Genomic DNA, 14,642 nt, shown 5'->3' with positions numbered 1-14,642 from the left:
GGATGGATAGGCTATGTATAAGGAGGTAAACGAAAAGAATGGCAATGTGAAACAAAGTCTTGAGGTCAAAAAACAAAAGATGTATTCAGGAGACAACTGGTCAACCAGTTTGGCTGCTAAGGCTTTTCAAGAGCGGGGAAAAAAAGCTAAAGATACAATTTGGAGTCAGATTATAAGTGGCATGATGTAAACAAAAGAGAGATCAAGGATAAATTCTAGCTATGATGTTTACTATCTGCATGCCTTTGAGCAAGGTCTTTAATCTTTCTGAGTTTCTATCTCCACATGGTAAAATGGGAGTAATAATACCAACTTGAGGATTAAAGAATGAAAAGCTCCTGGCGTAGTAAACACAATCAATAAATGTTAATTTTCTATATCCCAGGCTCTTTCTACCTTCACAGTGGCTTCTTCTTTATATGTGGTTGGGAGAGCAGCAAACAGACAGACCTGGCTTTGAGTTAGGCTCAGCCAGTTACAATGTCTTTGACTTTAGTCAGGTCATTTAACCTCCGTGAGTTTCAATTTACTTATCTACAAAGTGAAATTAACCATACTTACCTTGCAGGATTATTGTAAAGTTTAGAAGTGTATTACGTGAAGTACACAGCACACTGTTAATAGGGGAGAAGCAGCAGGCTTTAATAAATAATGGTGGTGGGAGAAAGGAGGAAAAAGAGCACTTATTGTCACTGAGATCCTTCAATTCTTTACCCAGGAGCCTAGAATTTATCTTGAAGACATTGTGTTTGGGGGTTGTCTTTGAAATTTTTTTCAGATAGGGTATCGTATCCTAAGATGAAATGAAAATCTTGACATTGATGAGAATAGTACGAGAATGGCAAAAATGTGCACAGGGCAAGAAAGAACACCCTGGAGGTAGAGAGGCCAACCTACTGAAGACAAAATCCAGCTCTCTTAATGTATGTGCTGTATAAATTTCTTGTATTACCAGATGGATTCTTTCCTCTGAAATCTAACAATTCTAAACATATGAGAGAGACACACATAGATATGGAGAGCGAGACAGGAACAAAGAGAAGAAAGAGACCCAGAGAAAGAGAGAGGCCAGGAGAGGTAGAAAGATACACAGGTACAGAGAGACAGGAGAGGAGAAAGATGCCTTTTCAAGAGTTTCTTGGCTTTTTTTTGTATGAAGACATCTGGCACACAGCTGTGCTGGCTGGATGCAGGTGGCTTAAGAGAACTTGCATCCAGGTATAAATCTGGCATCGATAGCTGACATGTGGGCTATTTTAAATAAAACTCCAGGGATTTGGCCTGGAGGTGGTGTGTTATCCCACTTCCATCAAGATGCACCTGAACACCTGAGAACAGTTCTTGCGCTGTCTTTAGATCATCTGCTAACCACGTTTCTTTCTTTCTGGTCTGGGGAGAGATTCCTGGTCAGCAGCGTGCTCACTGAAAATGCTTCCCACACTCCCTTTCTGCCATTTCCTTCAGCTTCGTTTTTGATCTGCTTGCTATTTTGCTTAGAAGAGGGTGAGTTTGCTTTTGTGAGAAGGTTGTTTGGCTTAGCTTATTTTGAAAGTGGAATATTTTTAAGTTCAGTTTGTGCCTTTAATGTCTTCATTCCCTCCTTCACTCCCTTCCTTCCTTCCTTCCTTCCTTCCTTCCTTCCTTCCTTCCTTCCTCCCTCCCTCCCTCCGTCCCTCCCTTCCTTCCCTTTTTTAAAATCAGTCATCCAGACACTGGATGTCTAATAACTAATGGGTATCAGAAACCTACAAAAGTCAGTTTCTGTTGCCACAGTTGTCACTGCCCTCAAGATGGGGTGCCTGGTGGGTCTGTTTAGAGAAGGAATTTGGTTCCTATGCTTGCTGAAACAAGGAAATGGGGGGCGTTATGGAGCAGCACTTTGAAAGGCTCCCACATCCCAGGGGAGTGCTTCTTGTATGTAGCCTAAGACAGGACTGTTGCAGGTCGGTAGACTTCATGGATGACAACTGAATAAAAATGCTAATCTGACCATCCCCCAAAGGACAATGCCCTGTATTGTCTCTTCAGAGTTCTTCTTAGCCCACCTTCCAGTTCTGAAAGATCCCATTGTCCTACTAAAATGGATGAAAATGGTTGGCCCCCAAGATACCACACAGTGCCCCTTTTTTTTTCTGGGTGTAGAAGTGTTTGCTGTAGTATAATGTCTCTTTCTTATTTCAAAGAATTTTTAGAAAAATATTTTATATATAAAAAATATGAAACATATAAAATAATTGAACACTCACATGTACAGTGCACCAACTTTAAGAAACGCTATTATGCAGTGCTCTTGAAGGAAGGCCCTGTGTATTACACTTCATTCATATCCTTCTTCCAACCTCCCCCAGGTACTTTTGTCATTGCCTTACTTTTCTTAAGAGTTTAAACGACACACATGTGTATCCTTAAGTACTAGATTAAGTTTTGCTTGCTGTTGACTTTTATATAAATGATATCAGACCGGATGTGTTTTTTTGCAACTTGTATTTTTTGCATGGAATCATATGAGATTAAGCCATGTTGAAGCATTATTAAATGTTCATGCATTCATTTCTCCTATTCCATTCCATAGATATACTATAATTCATTTATCCATTCTCTGTTGATAGACATTTGGGGAATTAACTTGTTATTATAAATAACAAATTCATGATGTTTTTTACTACTACAAATTCCAATGCTATGAACATGTTTTTCACATCTCTTGGTACACATGTGGAAGAGTTTCTCCAGATTTTGTAAGTTGGCGTGAGATTGTTGGAGCCAAAGACATGAACATTTTCTACTTTATTAAATATTTCCAAGTGTTTTGCAAAGCGTTTGGACACATATAGAATAACATCAGTGTATAAGAGTCGCCCTTGATCCCATCCTTGCTAATATTTTAGTGCCCAACTTTTACATTTTTGCCAGTCTTGTCATTATAAAATGGCAGCTCTTTCTGGGTTTAATTGGCATTTTCTTGATTTTTTTTTTTTTATGAGATGAAACATTTTTATATTTTTTAGTCATTGATGCTTCCTCTTTTGTCTTGAAATCTTTGTGTGTCCAATACGTCCTGGTCCATTCGGCACAGCACTGTCTACTGATGAATTAGGTTAGGGAGCGGTGGCATGTGTTGACAGTAGTGTGCTGCTTTTCTCCGCGAAGGCCTCGAGGAAGCAGGAAGTGGCCGCTATGGACCCCATTACGTAACCGACACGGGAGCCGGTGAGGACGATGATGGATTTGAAGACGACTTAGATTTGGATATTTCCTTTGAGGAGGTAACAAAAATCTCTACTCTTAAAGCCCAGGGTGTTTTTGTTTTCTTGCTGAACAAGGCAAGAAAACAAATTAAATTGTGCCAATGGACTATTTTACTTAAAACCTACTTAAATTGGCTCATTTGCTTTTAACACATTTATTTACTCTGACTATTAGGCTTCAAGTGATCATAAATTAGTAGTTACTAAGCACCAACCATGCTGATGTTCTATAGTCAGCCCCTGCCTGCTGACTTCACAATCTGGCACCAAATGAAATTTTACAAAGTCAGGTATTATAAGAAAATGAATAATTCCTTGATAATTCGATCTTTGTGATATTGTAATAATAATAAATCATATAATATCAGCTTTACTACTGATTTTCTGAGTAATACAATGCTAGGTATTTAAAATCCTTGAACCTCAAGTTCTTTATCTATGAACTGGGATCAGTACTGTCTGCCCCATCTATAGCCCAGGGGTGTGGGAAGTATCAAAAGTGACCATATTTCCAATGATTAGGCATTAGCCATAAACAAGGCAGTCTCATTTCTGTGCTCTATGTTAATCCTGAACCTATTCCCTTCTCTGGCTTTAGGTTAAACCACTTCCTGCTATCAAAAAAGGAAATAAGAAATTTTTGGTGGAATCCAAGATTGTGCCTAGATCAAAGCCAAAGACGATGTCTAGGCTTGTCCCCTCGACCCCAGCATCTCTCCCTATGACTACCGTGGCTCCCCAGCCCACTCCACTGCAGAGAAGAGGGAAGAATGGCATGGCTGTGATGCCGAGGCTCTTCGATATGCCTTGTGATGAAACTCTCTGCTCTGCTGACAGCTTTTGTGTCAATGACTACACCTGGGGGGGCTCCCGATGCCACTGCAACTTGGGCAAAGGTGGTGAGAGCTGCTCAGAAGGTAGGCCCTTGGTGTGGGGAAGAACTTGATGGGGGATTGGCCCCACTGGAAGCCAGAGGGAAGCTTTGCCATCCACTCATCGTTCTTTCTAGCCCTATTTCTAAGATAAACCCCTTCTTCCTTGTATAAGTCATTAAATTAGTTACACAGGGCAAATATGAGGCCACTTCCATTGCTTTTAGTTAGACAGCACCCCTATTTCTATGAGTGCCAAACGTGTAGTACTATTGGTGCAATTAAATCATCCTGACAACTCCTTGGGTAGGTGGACTTTACTTTTATCGCATCTCTTCTGAAAAAAACAAATGCAGCTAAAATATGTGCATGAAAGTTAAGAAAGATAATAATTGAGCCAACTTATATTGCACAGATGTACAGCTGGAAAACAGATGTCAGTGGTCTACAGCCATTCAGTTCTTTTTGGGGTAGCAGGTAACAAACAACCTCCTAAGATCCAGCTTCTCCCTAAGAAGTTTGGAAACTCAAAGTCCCCAAGAATGAGAATTGTAGATGTGAAAAGAAGATAGTGAACCAAGTTTAACAGATTACCAGAGTTTTTCACTTAATGACATCCAGGCAATGGTGTATATTGATTTTTGCATTTGAAGAAGTGAGAAAATAGCATGTGTTTGTATTGTCTTTTTCTCTTTTCAGATATTATTATACAGTATCCTCAGTTCTTTGGCCACTCCTATGTAACCTTTGAACCTCTGAAGAACTCCTATCAGGCATTTCAAATTACTCTTGAATTTAGGGTAAGAGGGTTGGTTGTTTGATGAATACCTGTTGGACATCTTAACACAACAGTGTGCAACGTTGAAAGGCAGGAGAGGGGGAGAGGAAGTGGGGAGGTAAATATCATTGGTAAATATGACACAGAGCCTGTCCTTAAACCGTTCACAGGGTAACAAGGCTGATGGGCACATTCACACATTCAAGGGTGCCGGCGAGGGGGAGATGGGAGCTGTATGTTACTGAACTATGGAGGTGGCTCGCCTGAAGTCTCCTAGAGATAATGTTTGAGTCCCAGCCATGTTGCTCATAATAGTGACTCCTCCCTGGCCAAGATTTCAGAAGGCATAATGCATTCTCATTCTAAAATCCCTTTTAAAGGGAGCCCAAATGTCTGCCTTCACTGCTATGGCTGCGAGCATGTTGAAGCATTATTAAATGTTCATGCATTCATTTCTCCTATTCCATTCCATAGATATACTATAATTCATTTATCCATTCTCTGTTGATAGACATTTGGGGAATTAACTTGTTATTATAAATAACAAATTCATGATGTTTTTTACTACTACAAATTCCAATGCTATGAACATGTTTTTCACATCTCTTGGTACACATGTGGAAGAGTTTCTCCAGATTTTGTAAGTTGGCGTGAGATTGTTGGAGCCAAAGACATGAACATTTTCTACTTTATTAAATATTTCCAAGTGTTTTGCAAAGCGTTTGGACACATATAGAATAACATCAGCGTATAAGAGTCGCCCTTGATCCCATCCTTGGTAATATTTTAGTGCCCAACTTTTACATTTTTGCCAGTCTTGTCATTATAAAATGGCAGCTCTTTCTGGGTTTAATTGGCATTTTCTTGATTTTTTTTTTTTATGAGATGAAACATTTTTATATTTTTTAGTCATTGATGCTTCCTCTTTTGTCTTGAAATCTTTGTGTGTCCAATACGTCCTGGTCCATTCGGCACAGCACTGTCTACTGATGAATTAGGTTAGGGAGCGGTGGCATGTGTTGACAGTAGTGTGCTGCTTTTCTCCGCGAAGGCCTCGAGGAAGCAGGAAGTGGCCGCTATGGACCCCATTACGTAACCGACACGGGAGCCGGTGAGGACGATGATGGCTTTGAAGACGACTTAGATTTGGATATTTCCTTTGAGGAGGTAACAAAAATCTCTACTCTTAAAGCCCAGGGTGTTTTTGTTTTCTTGCTGAACAAGGCAAGAAAACAAATTAAATTGTGCCAATGGACTATTTTACTTAAAACCTACTTAAATTGGCTCATTTGCTTTTAACACATTTATTTACTCTGACTATTAGGCTTCAAGTGATCATAAATTAGTAGTTACTAAGCACCAACCATGCTGATGTTCTATAGTCAGCCCCTGCCTGCTGACTTCACAATCTGGCACCAAATGAAATTTTACAAAGTCAGGTATTATAAGAAAATGAATAATTCCTTGATAATTCGATCTTTGTGATATTGTAATAATAATAAATCATATAATATCAGCTTTACTACTGATTTTCTGAGTAATACAATGCTAGGTATTTAAAATCCTTGAACCTCAAGTTCTTTATCTATGAACTGGGATCAGTACTGTCTGCCCCATCTATAGCCCAGGGGTGTGGGAAGTATCAAAAGTGACCATATTTCCAATGATTAGGCATTAGCCATAAACAAGGCAGTCTCATTTCTGTGCTCTATGTTAATCCTGAACCTATTCCCTTCTCTGGCTTTAGGTTAAACCACTTCCTGCTATCAAAAAAGGAAATAAGAAATTTTTGGTGGAATCCAAGATTGTGCCTAGATCAAAGCCAAAGACGATGTCTAGGCTTGTCCCCTCGACCCCAGCATCTCTCCCTATGACTACCGTGGCTCCCCAGCCCACTCCACTGCAGAGAAGAGGGAAGAATGGCATGGCTGTGATGCCGAGGCTCTTCGATATGCCTTGTGATGAAACTCTCTGCTCTGCTGACAGCTTTTGTGTCAATGACTACACCTGGGGGGGCTCCCGATGCCACTGCAACTTGGGCAAAGGTGGTGAGAGCTGCTCAGAAGGTAGGCCCTTGGTGTGGGGAAGAACTTGATGGGGGATTGGCCCCACTGGAAGCCAGAGGGAAGCTTTGCCATCCACTCATCGTTCTTTCTAGCCCTATTTCTAAGATAAACCCCTTCTTCCTTGTATAAGTCATTAAATTAGTTACACAGGGCAAATATGAGGCCACTTCCATTGCTTTTAGTTAGACAGCACCCCTATTTCTATGAGTGCCAAACGTGTAGTACTATTGGTGCAATTAAATCATCCTGACAACTCCTTGGGTAGGTGGACTTTACTTTTATCGCATCTCTTCTGAAAAAAACAAATGCAGCTAAAATATGTGCATGAAAGTTAAGAAAGATAATAATTGAGCCAACTTATATTGCACAGATGTACAGCTGGAAAACAGATGTCAGTGGTCTACAGCCATTCAGTTCTTTTTGGGGTAGCAGGTAACAAACAACCTCCTAAGATCCAGCTTCTCCCTAAGAAGTTTGGAAACTCAAAGTCCCCAAGAATGAGAATTGTAGATGTGAAAAGAAGATAGTGAACCAAGTTTAACAGATTACCAGAGTTTTTCACTTAATGACATCCAGGCAATGGTGTATATTGATTTTTGCATTTGAAGAAGTGAGAAAATAGCATGTGTTTGTATTGTCTTTTTCTCTTTTCAGATATTATTATACAGTATCCTCAGTTCTTTGGCCACTCCTATGTAACCTTTGAACCTCTGAAGAACTCCTATCAGGCATTTCAAATTACTCTTGAATTTAGGGTAAGAAGGGTTGGTTGTTTGATGAATACCTGTTGGACATCTTAACACAACAGTGTGCAACGTTGAAAGGCAGGAGAGGGGGAGAGGAAGTGGGGAGGTAAATATCATTGGTAAATATGACACAGAGCCTGTCCTTAAACCGTTCACAGGGTAACAAGGCTGATGGGCACATTCACACATTCAAGGGTGCCGGCGAGGGGGAGATGGGAGCTGTATGTTACTGAACTATGGAGGTGGCTCGCCTGAAGTCTCCTAGAGATAATGTTTGAGTCCCAGCCATGTTGCTCATAATAGTGACTCCTCCCTGGCCAAGATTTCAGAAGGCATAATGCATTCTCATTCTAAAATCCCTTTTAAAGGGAGCCCAAATGTCTGCCTTCACTGCTATGGCTGCGAGTCAACAAATAGAAAAACTGTTATACACAAGCCTGGCTTAGAGTCAGGTCCAGTAGATGCTCTCTGAATCAACTGCAGATCAGAGTTCAGTGACTTCATCTTAAAGCAGTCCTTTTGGGTATCCCAGACGACATGAAAAGGTTTGGCGATCTGGAAACAAGTCCCCTTTGAGGTCATGGTCATTGTGCTGAGTTCCAAAAGGTGATCTGTTCCAGTCTAAGGACAGCCCATATCCCTAGAAAACCAAACTAGTTGTTTTTATTGTCCTGTTCTCCTGACAGAAAGAAAGAAGAAAATTTGTATGCTTCCCCAGAGGGAGGGAAGTAAAAACAAAAAAATAAAGGAAAAAATAGGGCGCTCTTTGGTGAGAATAGAATTTGATGAGCACGAGAACCACCTCTCTGTGAGTGTGGTCTTTGTGCACATGGTTTTCCTGAGGCTCTGCTGGAGGAACGAACTGGGACTAGGTACCTGGGAATTAATTGGAGTCCACGTGCTTGCCCCTTTGTAAATAGGACCACAGAGGAGAATGTTCAAGTTTCACATTCATGAGTGTTTCCAGGTGGCACTTTATGGAAAAGGACGTGATCATTGTTCCTGTGGCTTTTGTTTGTGTAATAACAGGCGGAAGCGGAGGATGGCTTACTTCTCTACTGCGGGGAGAACGAACATGGGAGGGGCGATTTCATGGCCCTGGCCATCATCCGACGCTCACTCCAATTTAGGTAACTCCCTCCAAAGGCCCACAGATTTTTTAATACTACTCTATGTTATGTTTACATTTTTACTGTGTGAATAAAATATATACAGGATGGATTCCTGTAGATAAAGAACAGTGTGTATCAGATGAGCATGGACCGGTTTACTAAATACTGGAGTGTCAGGAGTGCAGGGCGACCTTAGCAACTTGAGTTTTGGAACCTTGTCACCGTTCATTCTTGAGCACTCGCAGTGTGCCAGGCACTGCTGTAGATCTTGCATGCAGTAGTGAGCCAAAGCAGTAAAGTCCTTTCTCACCTGGAGCTCTAGTGGATGTGATAGGGTAAAGACTGGGATCTTCTCCTTTTTGCCTCTGGTGACTATGACTGACAGCCATGGAGAGCAGAGAGGCACCTACAACCTCTTTAGGGATCTCAGAGTCTCAAACTCCATTCTCGTTTTCTCCCGGGGCTGTGGTAAACTTTGGCTTATCTCCTCTGCCCTGGTCATTTCTCTCCCAACACACTTTGGAATCCATCTTTAGTTTATGTGTGGTTTTGGGGACACAGTTTGGTGGAGATGTGAGTGTTTTAACTACCCTCATGGAGATGACCAATGGGGATCAGCCTTGTCCTTCTCCACAATGCACTGGTTAAGATCCTGCCGGCACCATTTCTCTGCTGTCTGACCCTCAGCAAATAACTTAACTTCTTCGAGCCTGTGTTTCTTCCCAGGGCTGTTGAGAGGATTAAATGAGTTAATGCATAAAATGCAGTATGTAGAGCAGCACCTGACCCATAGCAAGCACTCACTCAGCATCAACCATACTATCTTTTGATTATTTCAACACAAAAATTACTTTTGGTTAAGTTAGTGAAGACTGTTGAGCATCCCCCATGGGGTAGAAAATGGTCCCCTGTCCTTTGCTAAATGCTTTGACTCATGAGAGTTCGATGCTAGCCACCAGGATCTGGGGCAGGGGTTCTAACCATGTAAGGCTCTAATACTTGGAGGATCCGATAGACTTCTAGTAGCACTGGCAGTTTTTTGGGGGTGGCAGCTCCCTAACTCTGCAACTCTTACTGAGTGATTTCAAGATCCCCATTAAGTAAGACTGTCCTTCAAAGCCTCTCAACCTATTCCACTCCACTGAGGATCATGAGGCCAAGGGAGGCCATGAGAATGGGCTACAGTTAGTTCAAGTCCAGATAAGAATGATGTTGCCGTGCTTCCTTCCCCACTGGCAATGTCAGGACCCAGGGGGAAGTGGCATGGTGGCTGCTTGGAAGTTGTCCAGAAAAGATTCAAATTCTAGATGCCAGGCATAGTGACCAGTGGACACCTTAGGCCAGAGGAAGGTTGTGGGGAAAAAAAAAAATAAGAATGAGACTGTGTGAGGATGTTCACCCTCTGTCCACATCTCACCTCTAAGATGGAGCCTCATAGGGAACCTGTGTCTGCATTTGGGCACAGCTGAATACAGATGGCAGTGCTGGCCAGCTCATCAAAATGGGTGTGAAATTTGGCTTTTTTACATTTTGTTAATATCACTGAGCCTGTCATTTGGGAGTTGGGGGAAGTCCCTAGAGAAATCCCTGGAAGCAGAATGACTCAAGTTCTGATTCGTTGCACCTTGAATCCACTTTAAATATCTGGCGATCTCTGAAAAGAAGAGGTAGGTTCTTAGTTACCCATCGTTTTCTAAGCTGCAGGGAAAATCAGGTTAAAGAAGACACCACGTTTCAATGTTCTAGGGGAAGATTAAAGATAACAGAACTGAGGTCATCCCAGGGAAGAGGTGTCCAGTTATTCCACAGATTTAAGAAGCTCTTGACCTTCGTTAACGTAACTGAACAGACTGACTCTCAAATAAGCCATCACCCTGGAAGTGATGTCCATGGACCCTGAAAACATAATGAGCTGGTTGATCAAAGAATCCTTTTTCCTCCTCCACAGGTTTAATTGTGGAACTGGGGTTGCCATCATCATAAGTGAGACCAAAATCAAGCTAGGGGGCTGGCACACGGTTACACTCTACAGAGATGGGCTGAACGGGCTGCTGCAGCTCAACAACGGCACCCCGGTGACCGGCCAGTCCCAGGTGAGTGTGAGCCTCACTCCTTGCCCATCCACATAGCACCCACTGTAAGCATCCTGAAGAGGTTCCGCTGCAGGGAGCTGAGGCAGACTTGGCAGGATGCAAGCTCCCACGGACCACTTTTCATGGCAGGTCCATGCAACTGAGCTCTGATGTGCTCCTGCTGGATCTTACCACTCTAGGTGGGCTTTCAGGGCACGCATCCACCTCACGTCTACCAAAGAGGAGAACTGATTTGCAAGCATCATCGCTATGGGTGCCCAGGGGTAGAGGAGGAAGCCATTATTAGTGCCAGACTCAAAGTTGACTTTTAAGGCAGGGGTCTTGCAATCCTGTGGCTTTAGAAAATAGTTCCAAAAGGTTCACTTGATTATATATGCGAGAATAATCCACTGATTTACGTTTTGCGGGGTCCATGATTATAGGAAGTGGTAAAACAACTGTTGGGCTACTCAGCAAATCACCTAGGTATTCACATATTTGTCATGCTCTGGGCAATTTTAGGACCGTGTTTGGAATAAACAGTTTGGATGAGCAACCCGCCAAGGAACTGAGCCTGTAATTATAATCAGTCAGGTGTCTGTATTCTCTGGGGAAAATGTAGCAAGAAAGCTTTTGTGTGTATGTGGATAGCTTCCTCCCTGCCTGGGCTCTTCACTACTCTGTACTGGCAAGACATGTTGTATAAAGAGCTATGCCTTGCTGATCTCCATTATTTTGGACCCCGATGGTTCCAAAGAAACAAGAATCCAAATATAATGAATGTGAATTCAGTGAGACTGTTTATGCATCTATTTCTAAGGAAGGAAAAGAGAGGATAAATGAACTAGAGTCACATTAATGCCAGAACAATAGGCCTAATATAATTAAAATTAAGTTTGATAGGAATAAAAAAGCTTTGAACTGGTACCAAAATACTAACATGATGACAGGATGAAGAAGCTATAATAGAAGCAACACATGTGAAAATGTCTTTGGTTTAAAGCAAAGAAGTTCAGTAAAAGTTAGTAAACAGAGACATACGGTAATAGCAAGCTAAAGAAATTGTAAGTTCCATCAATAGAGGTATAGCATCTAGAAAAAAGGAGATGATAAATCTGTAAAGGCCAGGCTTGAAGACTATTGCCTGGGATATCGTAAAGAGGGCCTCAAAGGAACCAGCCATCTTGCAGTGCACACAATGATCCAGAAAAGGAGAAAAGGATTGAGCTGTCAGTCAGGCCCTTACTGTGGCCCTGAATCCAGGAACAGGACCAGGACGGCGAATATGAGATCCAGAAGGACTGAATGCTGAAGATCTTGATAAAATAAGCCAGCAGGGCTCTCATATAACAAAAACAATATGCCGGTGGCTGACAAACAGTCCCTAAAACCCACTATAAGTACTTTAACTCTGCCTAGCTCGTATTCAGTATACTACTTAGTGATTCTTATCTGTTCATTAGCAAAAATAAAGCAATGACTAGATGTTCTACTTGTTGGTAACAAAAGTGTAAAGACTCAAGATTACATTTCAGTGTCTTACGTTCTGGACATTTTATAAGTTCTGGCAGCGGGCTTTTCCCCAACCCCCTCTATCGCCTTTAATCCAAATGAATGAGATATTTCCGTATTCTAAAAACAAATGACCGAGAATTTTGTCCCACCTAATGTTCAGCTCTTACTTTCTAACCTCAAAACCTGCCATCCAGGTTGTGGTTTGCTGTAGGACTGGAAATGTCCCCACCTAACTGAAATAACACTTAAAAAAAAAAAAGTTGTGTCCATGAGCAAATTTCAAAATATTTTGCAACAAAATCTGTTTGGCAATTCCACCCTCCCCCTGCACCCACAATGTTTCTTGCAGGATATACTATAAAGGTGACTGGGATAGTGAAAGAGTAAACGTTAGCCCACATATATACAAAATTAGCATTATCACCTTTGAGGCACAGAGTAGCCCTATGACCTGTCCAAGGTACACAGTAAACTGGTGTCAAGACTGCAAAGAGAAAGTTTTTTTTGGATGCCCATCATGGTACACTGCCTGTTGGGTTGCTCTTGGCTCTGACCTTCCTTCCCTTCCCTTCTAGGCATTCCAAAATCATCCCTTCTCCAAACACAGCCCTCTGAGGAGCTCACTGAGTTTCCTTTGGTAACTGTGGGTTTAATTTTGCAGTAGGGCAATGTCTTAAAGATAAATACAGATGGGAAAAAGCATAGGGGCTGTAAACTACATTCTAACCATGTCCCTCATTAAAATCTGTTGCGTTTTTGGCTTTAATTTTGTTTATCGAGCCACGGTTTTCATTTTTCTTGAAGGGCCAGTACAGTAAAATTACCTTCCGGACGCCCCTCTATCTCGGTGGGGCTCCCAGTGCCTACTGGTTGGTCAGAGCAACAGGAACAAACCGAGGCTTTCAAGGCTGTGTGCAGACACTCACGGTGAATGGGAAGAGAATCGACATGAGACCCTGGCCACTGGGGAAAGCACTCAGTGGAGCCGATGTGGGTGAGTCACTTCCCAGTGGGCCGGGTGCTCTTGTGGGGTTACCTTTTAGGCGTGGGCCAGGGAGGTGAATTGTCTCGTGGGTTGCAGGCCACGAAGAACTGCAAGAAGGAGTTAGGCCCAGGGGGTGATGTTGGCGCTCTGCAGACCCCTAGTCTGAACACCAAGACATGGTAAACAAGACGTGGTACACGAAGCCCTTGGTTGTGTCCTGCTGCCATCTTGGCTTTTTTCATGAAATGTGGCATGGTCTCATTGGATAAAGCAGCAAGCAATTCAACCCTTTTACCCTTCTTCATCCAGTCCAGTGGAAAAGCCAACACAATAATGTAAGAAGAGCTTTCACATGCTCTCTGCTTATAAGAGAAACAGTTAGGTTCTAATTCTTGACCACTATGCCCAACGCTTTCTCGTATGCCCTCTCATATACTCCTGACACTCACTCTAGAGGGTAGAGATTATTACTGTATCTATTTTATACATGAAGAAACTGGGGTTTGTGAAAACTAAATAACTTATCCAAAATAGCAGGCAGAGCTACAATTGTTTTTTTTTTCTATTTTCTTTATTTATTAAGATGTTATTTTTTGAACAGTTGAAAGTTCACATCAAAATTGAGGGAAGGTACACAGATTTCCCATATATTCCCTATCCCAACACACGCACAGCCTCCTCCATTATCAACATCCTCCACCAGAGTGCTACTTCTGTTACGACTGATGAACTTACGTTGACACGTCATAATCGCCCAAAGTCCATAGTTTACATTATGGTTCATTCGTGCTGTTATACATTCTATGGGTTTGGACAAATGTATAACAATCTATATTCGTCGTATTTTCCCCCCAAATCTTCTGTGCTCTGCCTATTCATCTCTCTTTCTCCTCGCCCCCACCCCCTGACAACCACTGATCTTTTTATATTCTCTATAGTTTTGCCTTTCCCAGAATGTTATATAGTTGGAATCATACAGTATGTAACCTTCTCAAATTTGGCTTCTTTCAGTTAGTAATATGCATTTAAATTCCTCCATGTCTTTTCATGGCTTGATAGCTCATTTCTTTTTAGCACTGAATAATATTTCGTTGTCTGGATATACCACAGTTTATCCATTTACAGCTACTGAAGGACATCTTAGTTGCTTCCAAGTTTTGGCAATTATGAATAAAGCTATTATAAACATCCAGCTTTTTGGGGTGGACATACGTATATGAATAAAGCTACTATAAACATCCAACTTTT

General features: G+C 41.8%; 1 protein-coding gene across 1 annotated transcript in view; it reads left to right on the top strand.

Moving 5' to 3' along the window:
• The window catches only part of EGFLAM (EGF like, fibronectin type III and laminin G domains), a 104,668-nt gene that overhangs the window by 43,793 nt on the left and 46,233 nt on the right, over nucleotides 1-14,642 (top strand). The window contains exons 6-11 of the mRNA XM_023536915.1: nucleotides 3,151-3,266; nucleotides 3,847-4,165; nucleotides 4,820-4,920; nucleotides 8,740-8,840; nucleotides 10,771-10,915; nucleotides 13,214-13,403. Of these exons, the coding sequence (XP_023392683.1) occupies nucleotides 3,151-3,266; nucleotides 3,847-4,165; nucleotides 4,820-4,920; nucleotides 8,740-8,840; nucleotides 10,771-10,915; nucleotides 13,214-13,403 (972 nt within the window). The remainder of the gene's footprint in view (nucleotides 1-3,150; nucleotides 3,267-3,846; nucleotides 4,166-4,819; nucleotides 4,921-8,739; nucleotides 8,841-10,770; nucleotides 10,916-13,213; nucleotides 13,404-14,642) is intronic.

The sequence above is a fragment of the Pteropus vampyrus genome, unplaced genomic scaffold (assembly GCF_000151845.1).
Source record: "Pteropus vampyrus isolate Shadow unplaced genomic scaffold, Pvam_2.0 Scaffold172, whole genome shotgun sequence".
NCBI classification, from domain to species: domain Eukaryota; kingdom Metazoa; phylum Chordata; class Mammalia; order Chiroptera; family Pteropodidae; genus Pteropus; species Pteropus vampyrus.
The sequence above is the reverse complement of the archived record's forward strand: the minus strand, read 5'-3'. Positions and strand labels throughout refer to the sequence as shown.